General features: G+C 38.1%; 1 protein-coding gene across 2 annotated transcripts; it reads left to right on the forward strand.

Annotated features, from left to right (window-relative positions):
• The first annotated feature begins 309 nt into the window (after positions 1 to 309).
• Positions 310 to 14,651, forward strand: BDH2 (3-hydroxybutyrate dehydrogenase 2). 2 transcript variants are annotated; one of them, XM_035323714.1, is made up of 10 exons: positions 310 to 335; positions 2,297 to 2,377; positions 3,225 to 3,303; positions 6,272 to 6,368; positions 6,861 to 6,969; positions 8,663 to 8,723; positions 10,088 to 10,201; positions 10,912 to 10,970; positions 11,622 to 11,714; positions 13,585 to 14,651. In XM_035323714.1, exons 2-10 carry the CDS (start codon positions 2,306 to 2,308, stop codon positions 13,636 to 13,638), a joined length of 738 nt encoding a protein of 245 aa, XP_035179605.1. In that variant the 5' UTR covers positions 310 to 335; positions 2,297 to 2,305; the 3' UTR covers positions 13,639 to 14,651. The 2 variants fall into 2 exon arrangements, with proteins under 2 accessions (XP_035179605.1, XP_035179604.1); XM_035323713.1 differs by having other exon boundaries at positions 320 to 370.
• Positions 14,652 to 14,778: the final 127 nt, after the last annotated feature.

Below are 14,778 nucleotides of genomic sequence, written 5' to 3' on the forward strand. Positions count from 1 at the left end.
CAATTAAAACAGTATTTTTCAAGTATTGTCCTAGCTTAAAATTTGATGATGGATAAAGAGGGATTGCTTGGGGAAGAACATTCTTGTGGCTTTTTTTGCTGAGAATCCTGTTGATTTCTTGCATTCTCTAGGGGGAATGGACTCCGAATGTTTATCATCTTTTCTATTCCTAACCTGTGCAGGAGAAAATCACACAAAATCTAGAGTTTCACTAGATGGCAGCATTTTGGTGTTTCAACGTGAAACTAGGTTTGTATAGAGAAACTTAGCAGTTAGACTACAACTCCCAACAAGCACAGCAGAACAGATAAGCATAAAACTTCCTTTTTTCAAAGGTCAGTAAACCTAACGAGCTGGTTGAGATCTTTTGGTGAGTGACTATACTAATCTTTATTTTTAAAAGTTTCATAGAATTAGCGTGTCAAATATTCATTAAAAATGATTGTTAGATTAAAAAAGTATAGTGCATTTTGCTTCCAAAATTATTCGGTGATTCAAGGAAGTACTTTGATCCAGTTTTTTTCTACTGGAAAATATGTATGTAACAGCAAATAAGAATTTCTGCCTCGAGTGGGCACTTTAACACCAGACTTTTGGGATACTTGGGACTTTTGCCAAAATGAATATTTTTTTCCCATAATTTTATATTTCAGGAGGTGTGTTTTGCAAAGCTTGGTGCATGAGAGACACAGTGCCACTTGGTCACATGCACAGTCTCATTTCCCTCGGTTTAGCTTGGTAATTTGCAACTGTCAGCACAAAAACTTTCTGCTAACACAGGCCCAGTCTCATGTAGTGTGACGTAGCCTCCATCCTAAGAGACACTGCTTTACTAGCCAGCCTGTAAAATGATTTTAAGGTATTGTTCTTTCCCCTAGTTAGAAAGGTGCATCTTAGTTATAGCTTTGGATAGTGGACTGTTTTGGTGGTTTGTCTTAGTTTCATTTTGAGGTTTGGTTTTGTATGTTGTTCCCCCTGGTTATAGGGGAAAAAATCTTACAATTTCAGTGCATTGAAACAAGCAGGCATTTCAGTGTCTCAAAACACAATCCAGACGCCAGTCCAATCTTAATTCAAATGAGATGTTTTTATAGTAGGGTGGAAATAATTTTTTTTATTCTAACAGTTTAAAAATAAGTTCAGTTTATTGAATCTGTAACTTTTAGAGAAACATGCTACTTTTGCCCTAGGTTTTGTTGAGAAAAACTGACCAGAAATCCTATCTGCTTTCTCAGAAAATCAGAAATGAATAGTCTGGTTTGAGATGTAGGACACTAAACTAACAAATCACGGGATGGATTTGAGCATCTCCAGGGGAAATTGTGGGTTTGCATCTAACTTCTGAATGAAGTACTCAGCATGTTGGGTTTGTGCATGTATTTTAAAAACTTAAGGTTCTTGGGAAACCTTTCTACTCTTATAGCTAAAGAGAGAAACTTTGTTCTGTGATTTTTACAAGTGTAGAAATGTTTGCTTGTTGGGAACTCGGTTAACAAAACCAGATCACACTGGAATACGGTGACCTTCTTAGGTAGTTTTTTGAAATGTTCTATTCAGTAATCTAGGCCTTGAATAAACAAAGCCTACTAGGGACTTTTTGAACCCAGAGGAGCACAAAGGATGGCATTTGCTTTTGCTTGTTTGCAACTTGATGTGCTATGTTGTGTTTTTTTTTAAACATAGTACTGCATTTGAAAGCATGTGTCTAGGCAGAAAAGAGGACCTCACTTTGCCTTTTGGCTGATACACCATAAGCAAGGTGGAACCTCCTAGAAGAAGAATTTTATTTGCATTGTCAAACACTAGAAAAATCAATTTATTCCTCTACACCTTGCCCTGAGTATGCTCAGTAGTTCTAAGAGGTCAAACTGTGATAAAGATGAGAGGACAGCTTCACTCCCCATTACCCCCTCACCTTGTGGAGCTGGGAATCTGCTGTGCTGGAAGATTCCTAAAACGATTCAGAGCACACAAAGGCCAGGTCTTGGACATGATAGAAAGAAAAGACATTTTGCAGTGCCCTACAGGGTAGTGTGCAGATTTTATTGCCATTTGGGAAGCTAAGTCTACAGTTTGAGAGGAATAGAAAAAGAGACCTGCTTTCTAAGAACACAGTGGGCAGTGGAGATTACAACCCATTTTACTTCTCGTTTAACTCGGCGCCTAATCAGAATGCTTTGACTTGATAGTAGAGGTGCTCTGAATTAAGTTTGGTTTTTGGAATACGCTTGTATCTGATTCCCTAGAAGTGATGTTAGCTCACTTTGTTAGACTGTGACACTTTCTGTCTGCACAGGTCAGCAATATGGGTCGGCTTGATGGGAAGGTAATACTGCTGTCCGCAGCAGCACAAGGGATTGGACGAGCCACTGCTATCGTAAGCTGCAAAAATATTTTTCTTCTGTACCTAATGTACCTAAGCTAGGTCTCTAATGCCAGAGTGCCCAACATCATCTGCACCAAACGAGTTTTTGAATTACTAAACTACAGATTAAGCCAGAACTACTTATTGAAAAAATCAGGGAACAATGTAGTTACTGCACTGCGTTAGGTAAGCTGTTTGCAGTTTTAACTTCTGAAAGTCTTAAGCACAGCGTGCTTAAACAGGCAATAAACAGTGTGGGCAGTAGTTGCAACTACTTTTAACAATACATGGTTGTACTGTCTGTGCCTTTTAATCCAACGTCTCTCCTGCTTTTTTCTGGGAGAAGATAAAGATATAGGGAAGGCTTCCTGTTTAAAAGGCTTGGCACTGCAAAGATCCCCCATAGTAAAGCCAAGATGTTTCAACTATGCTGATAGTTGATGTAACCAGTTCCACACAATGAAGAGCACAGCTACAAGGCAACTGTGAGAAAAACCTTACAAAAAATATTTAATTACTCTTAAAACAGAATTAAAATGTTTTGTTTTGTCTTTTTTTTTTTAATTTTGGTTAACGCCTAATTTCTTTTGACTAGTTCTGCTCCTATTGCTTCATTTTTCCATAGGAGACAGAGAAACTATAGAGTTATTTCAGTGCCACCATAGCAGTTATCCCCAGGCTGTTTGGTAATTGATGTCTGTTACTTCCTCACATGCCCAGAATGAGAAGGGGGAGATTAGCTGCCTTCAGTCAACTTTTATTTCAAGCCAAAAGTGAAATGAAAAAAAAAAAAAAAAAGACTTTTTGCTAAAATCTAGCATATTTAAATATAAACTACATTTCTTACTCTATTCTTCAGGCTTTTGCTAAAGAAGGAGCCAAAGTCATTGCTGCAGACATCAATAAGTCTAAGCTGCAAGAGTTGGAGAAATACCCAGGTAAATGATCTACTGTAGGCATTAGTTCAAACCTTGCAAGTTTTGTAGGTTGGCCAAAATATAATGTAGGGGTAGGGTAAACTTCAAAAGGCCAGGAAAAAAATGGAAAACATGGAGACTAATTCTCTAGTTACTGTCATTACTTTATTCTGTGGTGTAGAATGGCAGAAGTGATGTGTAAAATGCTGCAATGTCAGGACTGATTTCAGACAGAATATTCTAGGAGTGTGGAGTAACTTTGTGTGTTTCTTCTGTCACAGAAGCAGTAGATTACCTCTTCCCAGAATGGTGTATTACCTTTTTGAGTTGCCAGGCTGACTGTCAGACTGAAAAAGCTTGGAATGTTTTACTCTGATCACAAGTACTAATACCCAGCTATACAAACAGATTCAGTGTTTTGCACGTCCATGGTCCATACTTAGCAAGGAACATATCAACAGGATAGCTTTCTAGCAGGAACTGGTACCTCTTCAGAAACAAATTCCACCAATACAAAATGAGCTTATTTTATTTGTACAAATGCTCAGACCTGAAGGTTGCACAGGAACATATTTCTGGGAGGATGGTTTCAACACCTGTATTTCTCTATTATTAGAGACACGTGAGTGTGGGATACTATTTAAAAAAATCAATCTTGAAAGAAAAAATAAGGCGTAGGTATATCTCACAACTGAAAATGCTTCTAGCTTAATTCGATGAAAGGAAATGATCGTTACGCTTTACCAATTCCTATTAGAGTGTGACAGTAAAATCCATGAAAATACTTCTCTTTCACACAGCATTAAGTGAACATCGCTCTCCTTTGACAAGAGTTCACTGCAAGCAGTTCCGTTGCAGTTCTTTAAGAACTTTGGGACTTTCCAGGTTTATTCTGAGTATGTTTAGGGAAGTGTTAAAGTTTGAACTGTACTTTGTTTTCCATCTGCTAGTGTGTTCAGAAGGTAAAAGATAATTTTTCATATAAATTTTTCATTTTTTTTTGGCCATTTCTATCTTTGTGATATATTAATTAAACTCTCATTCACTGAGGCTTGGCACATTGTGCTCTTTGAATTTTTTCCAGAAGATGTAATTCCACTGTTCATCACCAGCCTGTAGTGTTACTAATTACATCATACACAAATATCCTCATAAGCATCTGTATCATTTAACTAAGCATGTTCATGGACTTGTCAGTTTGCTTCAAAAGACACAAGTGTAAAGTTGGATGAGAGATCCAGAGCCTAAGTCCTACTTTTTGCACAAAGCAGGTCTAATTAAAGCAGTTTGCCAGGAGCCAAGTTAGGGATATCTCCGGAGATGGAAATTCCGTGACCTCTGTAGCCTGCTGTTTCCATTGTGACTACACTGATGGTTTTAAAGTAATAATCTTTAAGAATAACAAAAAATCCCACACTGCTGTTTGCATTTGGTCAGACTTTGCAATTTTTCTCTTGCCTTTAATCCTTCTACTGTGGGCCTCTGAGAACTCTGGCTCCATCTTCTCTACAGCCTCACAGTGGGCAGGTTTAGGCTTCTATTTGACAACGTCTTACTTAGCTGCATGTGACTAAACTGTGTTTAAAAATAAAATGTTTTGGGGCACAGGTGTCCTGTGTTAGATACCCCTTAGTCCTAGATGCAGGATGAGTCATGGCAAGGCTGTGGCAAGTGTGATCTACAGCAAGCCTTAGTGCCCTGAAGCCTAATTTTAGCCACTGTTGGAGTACACTCCAGTGCTCCTATTTTTGCACTCATTCGGGTTTCCTGTGGGTGGGAAGCTTTACTAGAGGAAGGTGCTGTCTTTGCACACAGCAGGGAGTGAGGTTGCAGCCAGGCTGTATCAAAAAGTATGCTGAATTCTGTAGAAGGGATTCAGCCTTGACGTGGGGTTAGAGAAGCTAGTTGCACTAGATTACTGGAAACTACTTACATAAAATGAGGTGAAATGACACGTAGATGATGATGATATGTCGTGTTACAGCTCAGCTGGATGTGTAGTTCATTTGCTTTGCTCTTTTCACTTCTGTCCAGAGGGTGGCACTGCTGTGGTTGGCCCTGAAGCAGTTCTGTTAAAGGGTCTGATTCTATTGAAAACGGTTTGCAGGAGTAGCACCTGTCCCTGTTTTGTAGTAATTAGATTTCTCAGTCTTTCAATTACATACTTTTGTTTTGTTTAGAGAAGTTTATTTTTTTTAGCTATTATCAGTGGCTATCTTGAAGGTACGGCATAGGCACAGCCAGTGCTACGAGCACTGATGGTGACAGCTCTCAGAGGCTGTAATAAGCAGGAGATTATAGTGAAAAGCATCAAGTTTCTAAGCATTTTTTGATGATAAATAATTACAAAAGCATAAGCATCATAAATTTGAACTAGTCGTCATGATAGAAGCCATCTACTTGCTACACTTTCTCTTATTTTCTATTGTCATATCATCTCAGGTTGTCTATGGCTTATGTGAAATCACTTTCTCATTAATTAAATAATAAGTAGATTCATAGTATCCTCAACTACATATGGATAGATGGTATGTAACGTGACTGTAAGACATGTAACTAATTCTGAGCAACTATTCTTTAGTAGGGGGCATGAAAGCTTATTATGATTATACAGGCTCTGTAATTCAAGTGGAATGGCACAGTGGAATTCAAATTAATTGGAAATTATTTTTATGGTAAATTGCATTAATTCATCTGCTTGTGCGATGCTGTATTGTAATTGAATCAGTTGATATATTTTTAATTAATTTCTGAAATGTTAAGTAGCAAGCCATGCTGTCCATTGCTGTCCTGATTCAAGCATTACACTAATTAATCATTAAGTGCAGCTCTCGCTCAGTGAGTCTCCGTGTTTTGGCTCAGCACTGAGAGGGGACTGTTCCTGGCAAGCCATTGACTTGAGTGGGAGGTGCAGTGTCCTCAGCACTTCAGAAAAACAAACTACTGATCCTTAGCCAAATACTGTGAAACTAAAACCATGTTTTTCCAGGCATTCAAATACGGGTTCTGGATGTCACCCAAAGGGAGCAGATAGAAAATCTGGCCAAGGAGATTGGAAGGATAGACGTCCTCTGTAACATTGCAGGGTAACCAACTTCTATTTGATCCTACTTCTTTTTCCAGTTTTTCCTGTCCTCCTGAACTACTTTCTTTTACCTAATGCTTGTTGTTGTTGTTGTAATGTGTTTAGTATCTTTAACATAGATTTACATGTGTTTTCATTAAACTGAGCTTTTTGTGTGCAGCAATGTTACCCAGGACAAAGTAGAATGGCTGTGGAACTTGTTAGGGTTTTCCCAACTCTTTGGATGACCTATACTGCTGGCTTTCACTTTCCTGGTAGACCACCAATTGCACCAATGCTTTTTTAATGTATTTGGTTTTTAATTTTCTACTGGCAAACATTTCTTTGCATATTGAGGGGAAAACACTGTTGCTGTCTTATTTCAGAAGAGCTCTTGTTCCTGCTTTTTAAGATTGCAAGGGTATAACAAAGTAACAATGGAAAAAAGCCATGGATTAAAAAGCCACAGAAACATAAATCCCAGATAGTAATCTGCTTCATCCACTTATTCCAGGTTTGTTCATCATGGAACCATCCTGGAATGTGAGGAGCAAGACTGGAACTTCACTATGAACCTCAATGTTCGCAGCATGTATCTAATGATCAAGACTTTCCTTCCAATGGTAAGCCTTCATCGCCTGTGATGTGTGTAGCCTGCTGCATTGCATTTAAGTGTGATAGGTCTAAGTTGTTGCCACTGTGACAGCTTGGGATTTGAGATAGAAAATGCAAGTATGCAGCTTTAGGTAGGGAAGGCCCTTAAATTACTGTATTCTTATGCTGTAAAGCATTGCCTGTATTGTACAAAACCCATCTAAAAATATTATAGAGAAGGTTAATTCAGGACTTTTCCTATGTAATTTACAACTAAAATCCTTCAAATACAGAGCATAATACTATCCTACTGTGTTATACAACGTGCAGCTGTGTGTTGTAGTACAATAATACCACAGCTAAAAATATCTATAAATAACATATATTAACATAGACTTTCTGCAAGCACAGAAATCTCATGGAGCAATTCAATGCCACTGATGAATACATGTTCATTATATGGCAACAATAGTCCAATTAGACAACTGAGCAGCTTGAGGACGAGGACTGTTTGTGAAGTAATAGCTCTGTTCTAGACTACAGAAACTTCTGGGCTGAATAAGGTGGTTTGTATTCCTCCTGTAAAAGCAAAGGCTAGAAGTGGTAGCTGTGACCATGACTGGATGACTACTACTTTTTTCAGTGTTACTCTAGTCCCAGTTTTTCATAGTCAGTCTTCATTTTCAAAGGTTCCTTGCAACAACTCTAGGCACCTGAGGTTCTGTGATGCCTAAAAAGTTTATAACTTAGCTACAATTCAAAGATGCTAGAGAGCTGTGCCTTATTCTTCTCCAAAGCAAGAAGAGTTTGGAGGGGATCAGTGAATTGCTGTGTTGGCAGATGGGATGAGACTGGTGCCCATGTAGGGCGACTTACTGTGGTGAGTAGTACATACCTTAAGAACTACCACCAACATACCAGCTCACAGCAATGAGTATTTGTCAGCAAAGCATTCAACTTCAGATCAGTGACCCCTCATTGTAAAAGTGATTGAGAGGGATGTTTCATATGGAGAGCATGTCATGTTGCATATGGGGATTCACGTCACAGAGTATTGATCAATAGCATTTTACAAAGGTAAGCAATCATTTTAGATTCACTTGGAAAGGTGGCTTCACCTTAACTGACTGTATAGCTATGCTGGGATTATATAGAACAACCTGTAGTCAGGGTTGTGCTGTTGGTTTATTTTGTTTTTTTTTAAAGTCTTTGTCACTCTCTCTTACCATGCAAGTTAACAGAACAAGAACAAGATAAATAACAGTAACATCATTTTAATAATTCTATCAACTAGGTAGGAGGTAAATCCTAGGGGCAGGCAAGCAGCAGGAATGTTATACCTTGTCCTCAGGCTGGTTTCTCTTGATTTTATTTTAGGTGCACAAATTCCTTGGTGCTCCACAACAGAGATGATGCTAGTCCTTCATATTTTAGGAGCTTTGTAGGTATACTGAGAAAGAACAAAATCCTTCTCTGCTGTCATTGTCATCTTAATTCCTGAAATGGTTTAGGAGAACTTAGTGTGAATTTCAGAATTTGCTTTACTACTTCAGTCAACAGATCAAAAAGATGCGTGCACGTTGATGCCGCTGATGCTCTGTCTGGCATATCAGTTGCGTATCAGTAGGGCTGTTAGTTCTGCTGGTTGCTATGGGCTGTTCTGCTGGGCCTGCAGATGATAAAGTTGTTTGTGTTTGAATGACATAAGTATTCTTTTTGCAGATGATTAAACAGAAATCTGGAAATATTATAAACATGTCCTCTGTGGCATCCAGCATTAAAGGTCAGTAGCTTTCTAGAGAAATTAATGTATAAATCTTTCACAGTCTTAAAGTGTCCTGTTGATTATCCTGACCTGTAAGAATTTGCATGTCCGTTTTTGAGAAAAGTTTGATAAGGCTGTATGTAGTGAGTGCCCTTGATACTGATGCTTTGTGCGTATGCCTGATGAAGCATGCTGTAGTTAAATTGTGTACAATCGTAACTCCTCATTCAGCATGCGGAATGGGACATTCTTGGTGAACAAATCAAAGCTTTTCTGTAAAAGGAGGTGAATGATCTATAGACACTTTGTTGTAGATAAGTTTTTGTGATCAAAACAGAGGATTACAGGAACACAGAGCCTCCTAATAATTTACTACAGGATTGGACCTGATGCTCGAGTTACTTCTATTAAGGACAAGTGGCTTCTGTTCTGGTTGCCTAGGTGTTTGATTCTTGCTTTCGAATGACCCAATGTAAAGACCCTAATGCTGGGTGGTTTGTTTTGTTTGTTTTGGTTTGTTTTTTTTTGTGTGTGTTTTTTTCTGGTTTATAGTATTCCTCAGGGCAGTTGAAATGGGCAAATCTGACTCACTAATCACACATGAGGGGGAGGCAAGGGATGTTGCAACTGCACAGCGGTATTATGAAAAGAAAGACTTCAGTCTTCCTAAGAACAGGAATAATAATTTGAGATGACATGTATAACAACTAAGCAAAAAAGCTAAAAAGCAATTAACCTGGGAAGGCTAAAAAAAAAAAATAAATGATGGGAATGAAAAATAAATATTGTGCTGGTCAGCGTTGAAAGGACTTTACCAATCCTGTGGTAGGAATGCAGTAAAAATAAAAAGTGAATATGTTGATTCTTAAATATGCACAAAAACATAGACATAAAGCTCCAGAAACACCAAAGTCCTGGCCTTTGAGCTTTTGGACCTGTTATGAAAGTGTTGTAGAATCCTTTCTACCTGTAAGGAATAAGTAAAAAGTAATTACTTTCAGTGATACCTTACTATATATGTTCTTAAGAGAAACAATGAAGTGGCAATTACATAAGCACTATATCCATGCTTCCAAAGAAAAACCGTCAGTGATTAACAGACGGGTCTCTACTCTTCATAAACATTTGTTTACTTGCTTTCTTTGTTACTTTTTCTAGACTACTCCCCAAATGCATACTATTGAATACTGTGCTTTATTCTGGTGTATACTTGAGCAGAATTCTGGCAGTCAGCATCCTACTTAGTCTGTCCTCATGGAGAGAGTGAGCTACAGGAAATGCTGGAGTCCAGAAGCAGATGCGTATTGAATAAACTTTTTTTCTTTTTTTCTTTTTTTTTCTTTTTTTTTTTTTGTGCTGCCTTCACACTGACCTTCTGTTAGGAGTTGTGAACAGATTTGTATATAGTACTTCAAAGGCAGCAGTTATTGGTCTAACAAAGTCTGTGGCTGCTGATTTCATTGAACAAGGCATCAGATGCAACTGCGTATGTCCTGGTAAGTATTCTTGCAGTATTTTGTAGACATGAGCAGATGCTAAAAGACATATGGCCTGATTTAGTTTGACATCATTAACATGGAATAGACTTGCAAGCGACAACTAAAGTTACAAGGAATCAAAAACAACAAAAAGGCAAATAACTTTCTCCCCACCCAAAAAATAAACAAATAAAAAAAACACCAGAACATAGAATCATACCACAGAGTTGTAGAATGGTTTGGGTTGGAAGCGATCTTAAAGATCATCTAACTCCAACCCCCAGCCATAGGCAGGGATGCCAAGGCATGGATGCCGTACTTGAAACGTTTCTGAGATTTAAAAATAGAAAAGCTATTACTTAATATAAACAGCATATTTAACTTAAGCCTGTTAGCCCAGCACATGCACATTATACATGTGTTACACAGTATTTGGGTGTTTATTGTTAAAGCTATTGTCCTAAAGTTAGAAGCAGGCGAGGCCTAGCTATCAGGCTAGCCATTGTTCAACCATCTGAAAAGAGCTGAATTTAATTTTCAAGTCTTGTATTTTATTGAAATTTAGGCTCCTAGGCTACGTTGGTGATTTTGTAGTCTTTCTCCTGAAACATATTATTACTAAGTTATACATCAGTGTTATGACATATAAATGGAACTCATGAACTGCATTTTTTATTATGGCTGCTGATGAAGTTGAGCTTTAATATATATATATATATTTTGCGTAGGAACTGTTGACACACCATCTTTACAGGAAAGAATACAAGCCCAGCCTAACCCAGAACAGGTGAGATAGCAATTTATTATTTTGATCATGTACATACATACGCTTCTCTTTTTTTTTTTTTAAGAAGGCAGCACTTCTGCCTGAATTCAAAAATACTTTGTATTTCAGTACACCAATGGTAACATAACAGTAGTCTTTAATAATTTGGTCAGTTTGTTCTGAGGATAGGGGTATTAAAACGCATTGGAAGGCCATTTCAAGTCAGTGCGGAGGGTCTGTCACTGGTTACAATATCTACTGCAAAAGTAGATGATATTTACTTCTTTGCCATATGGCAGCCACGAACCAGTGCAAAACAACAATAGAAAGGGCATTCTGGCCAGTGTGTTTAAAAATGAATCGAGTTCCTTGATCGTACTAACTAGATAATTGTGAGCCTTCTTTTGAAGGGCCCAGGAATATCTACCACCAAAGGAAGAATGGCTTCAGCGGCTTTATTCTGGAACCAAAGGTTTAGGTCCAGTTGAATGTTTTTCAACATAAAATTCATACCACTGTGAGCCTTCTTTTTTCTAGCATAAACCCCCTACCCAATATACTAGAAGTTAAAATGTATGGCCTGTTTCAAGTATTGCTTTGTACATGTCACATACTAATTGGGTTAAAATAATTTTTATATTTTTGATATATGAAATGGTCTTGTATGTCTAGGCATTGAAAGATTTTCTAGCCAGACAGAAGACTGGTAGGATGGCTACTGCTGAGGAAGTGGCTCATCTCTTTGTGTACTTGGCCTCGGATGAAGTAAGTGTGGGATGACACAATTTCCTGTCACAATCCTGCGCTTCTTTGCTACTTCACAATAGAGAGAACATGTTTTAAGAGGATTTATATTGTCTTCAAGCTAAATTGTTCCAATATACGTGTGTGTGTACGTATGTATGTATAAACAAACGAAAAAACCCTTGTCCATCTTTTATTGATACAAAAAGTACCCTGAATGTTGACAGGGATTGTTAAGGCATTATGTACTTGATACCATAATGAGGTTGTTTTCATGCCTTCTGAGCAACATGATAGTGAGTGATTGGAAAAATGGGCTTGTCTGCTCTTGCAAGTTGCTTTGTTTGCATGGCAGCTAGGTGATGTTTTAAGGAGGTAAAATTAGTACAGTCATCATCTGCTTGTATTATGCAAGAGAAAATATTTGTGTAGACCCACCAGTGATTTTAGCTAAGTGGTCTAATGCTCAGACTGCCACTGTGGCATAAGGAGAACAACAGACTCACTGAAGTTTTAGACCACACTCTTAATGATCACTGCAAATAGCATTAATTTTAAAGAACTTATTTCACATCAAGCTTATTTCAGGTGCTATAAATTTATTATGGATCTAAAACTGGACTGGATTCTATTGGACTTGTCCAGCAGTCCTACTGAGCATAACAGAATGCTTCAATGTAATTAATTCAGACTTAATGTTTCTAGCTATCAGTAATCTGTTTCTCCTTCTCCAGTGTTTCTGTAAAGCTATCAACTTTTTCAGGTCTGGTCATGGGTTTTCAACCATGTGTAATTAATTCCAGTTTTGTAATATATTCCATTATATTTCTGTAGTGATACAGAGAATCAAGGACCAACTCAGTTCTTTACCTCATTTTTCTGCACCATCTCAATTTTCATTTAACTCCTCTTGTAATTATTGGCTGACCTAGTCATATTCAGCTCAGCTGATGTGATGGTTTTACTCGAGTGGGCAGCCGAGCTCCACCACAATCGCTCTCTCACTCCTCCCCTCCTCAAAGACGAAGGGGGAGAAAAGACAACACAAAGAGCTCGAGGTTTGAGATGAGAATGATTTAATTAAAGGGAAGGGGAATGGGGAGAAAGAGAAACAAAAGAAACAACAAGGCCGCGCGGAAGCACAGAGAGAAAGGAAAAAAAAAAAGTTATTCTCTACTTCCCATCAACGAGCGATGTTTGGCCACGTCCTGGGAAGCAGGGCCTCAAAACGCGTACCGGTTGTTCAGGAGAGACCCTCCCCCATGAGAGCCCCCCTTTTATTGCTGAGTGTGACATCAGGTGTTATGGAATATCCCTTTGGTTGGTTTAGGTCAGCTGCCCTGGTGATGTCCCCTCCCCATCAATTGCCCACCCCCAGCCTGCTGGCTCTTGGGGGCTTGGAGGGAGTTCTGATGTTGTGCCAGCACTATGCAGCAATAGACGCAACACTGGAGTGATACCAGTGCTATTCCAGCTACCAGTGCAGAGCACAGCACTGTGTGGGCTGCTGCAGGGAAAGGTGGCTCCATCCCAGACAGACCCAACACAGCTGAATGGAACTAACAGTGTCATAGTGTAAGATATTATTCCTGCAGGTAAAATCTGTGAAGTCTAGCTTATGTGATTTTGCACATCCAGGATGTATTTTCATCTTAATGCCTCTAACACTATTTTTGCTACGCTCCTCTGAGTTAATCAGAAGGATTCCATTTCTAAGTTTCTTTATATTGTATTTATCCAGACCTCTTTGTAATACAGGCAACAGAAAAGTCTTTGTATGAGAAGAAAGTATTTTGAGTTTTTTAAAAAAAAGTGTTTCCTTATACTTAACAAATGTAAAATATATATATATATAATAATGAAAAATTGTTACCTTTTTATGTAATTTCAGTCTGCCTACATGACTGGCAACGAACTCGTCATTGATGGAGGATGGAGCTTGTGATCAACTCTACCTGCAGATGGAGACTATTAAAGGCAAGAAGTGAGGATCGTGTTGCTCAGTTAAGAGTTTGCAAAGATTTAAATCACCCACGTGATGTCATCCGTACAAATTTGGTGCATTTTTATAGTTGTAATCTCTTTCTAGATTGATCTTACAGATTCACTTTTCCCTAAATGGTGAAACATTGGAGTAAAACACTTCATGTTGCTTCTCTTTATGGTAACTCCTGGAGCATGAACAGGATTTTAGCCTTTCAGATGTCAAAGTACAAAGAATATTATTTAAGATACAAAATATAAGTCTTATTTTAAGCGAATCTAAATTAAAGAAATTACATACTACTCTTATTCTCAGTCTGCAAAATATTTGGAGGTTAAACATTCACGATTAGACTTCTACCAGCATTAGCAGGCTATCCAGAGAAAACAGACTACTTTTAAACCAGCTGAACAATTATTGAACTAAGTGTGGTTCAAACAACAGAAATAATAGCATGTTTGAATCATTCTGTAACTGTCTATAGATGTGTCTATATTAGAGAGCATACTAGTTCTTGCAAATTATATGTTAAAAGTCCATCCTGCTTTGCAAATTGTGACTTTTTCTGTTCTCTGTAATAACTGTAGAAAAATGATCTGTGTTGAATTGTTGAAAAGAACGTGTCCCAAGTCTGACAACACTTAGAAATCCAAAGTGGAAGGTGCAAGATGATCAGGGACAACGTAGATACATAGTATATGGGCACAATAAATTCCTGCAGATACAGTAAAGAGTTGGTGTACATGCACAGCTGATTTGTGCAACTGCAATATCCATTTTCCACATACTGGGGAAGTTAGGCCTTTGGAATCTGGAAAAATAGTAAATCATAGCCCAAAATACCGAACAACAGATTGCAATTAGAAGCAGTATAACTAGCAGCCTTGTATAGTTTCGGAGGTTTGTTTTTTTTTTTGTTATTGTTGTTCAAGTATACAAAGATTATAGACACTGTCTTAATGAAATAGAAATGATGCAGATGAACCCGCTGGAATAGCTGTTGAAAGGCTAAGGCTTATGGCATGTAGAGAGCATAGAAAATCATAGGTAGTTTTGCAGTCGGTATGAAAATGAGTGTATTTGCTAGTACCAAAGATGTTG

This window comes from Oxyura jamaicensis, chromosome 4 (genome assembly GCF_011077185.1).
Source record: "Oxyura jamaicensis isolate SHBP4307 breed ruddy duck chromosome 4, BPBGC_Ojam_1.0, whole genome shotgun sequence".
NCBI lineage: Eukaryota > Metazoa > Chordata > Aves > Anseriformes > Anatidae > Oxyura > Oxyura jamaicensis.

What these genes read in the sequence shown, in the direction of transcription:
- BDH2 (XM_035323714.1), top strand. Translation starts at nt 2,306, where the DNA reads ATGGGTCGGCTTGATGGGAAGGTAATACTGCTGTCCGCAGCAGCACAA. An exon ending in AGAGTTGGAGAAATACCCAG is followed by an intron (nt 3,304 to 6,271) that starts GTAAATGATCTA and finishes ATGTTTTTCCAG; the next exon opens with GCATTCAAATACGGGTTCTG. An exon ending in GTCCTCTGTAACATTGCAGG is followed by an intron (nt 6,369 to 6,860) that starts GTAACCAACTTC and finishes CACTTATTCCAG; the next exon opens with GTTTGTTCATCATGGAACCA.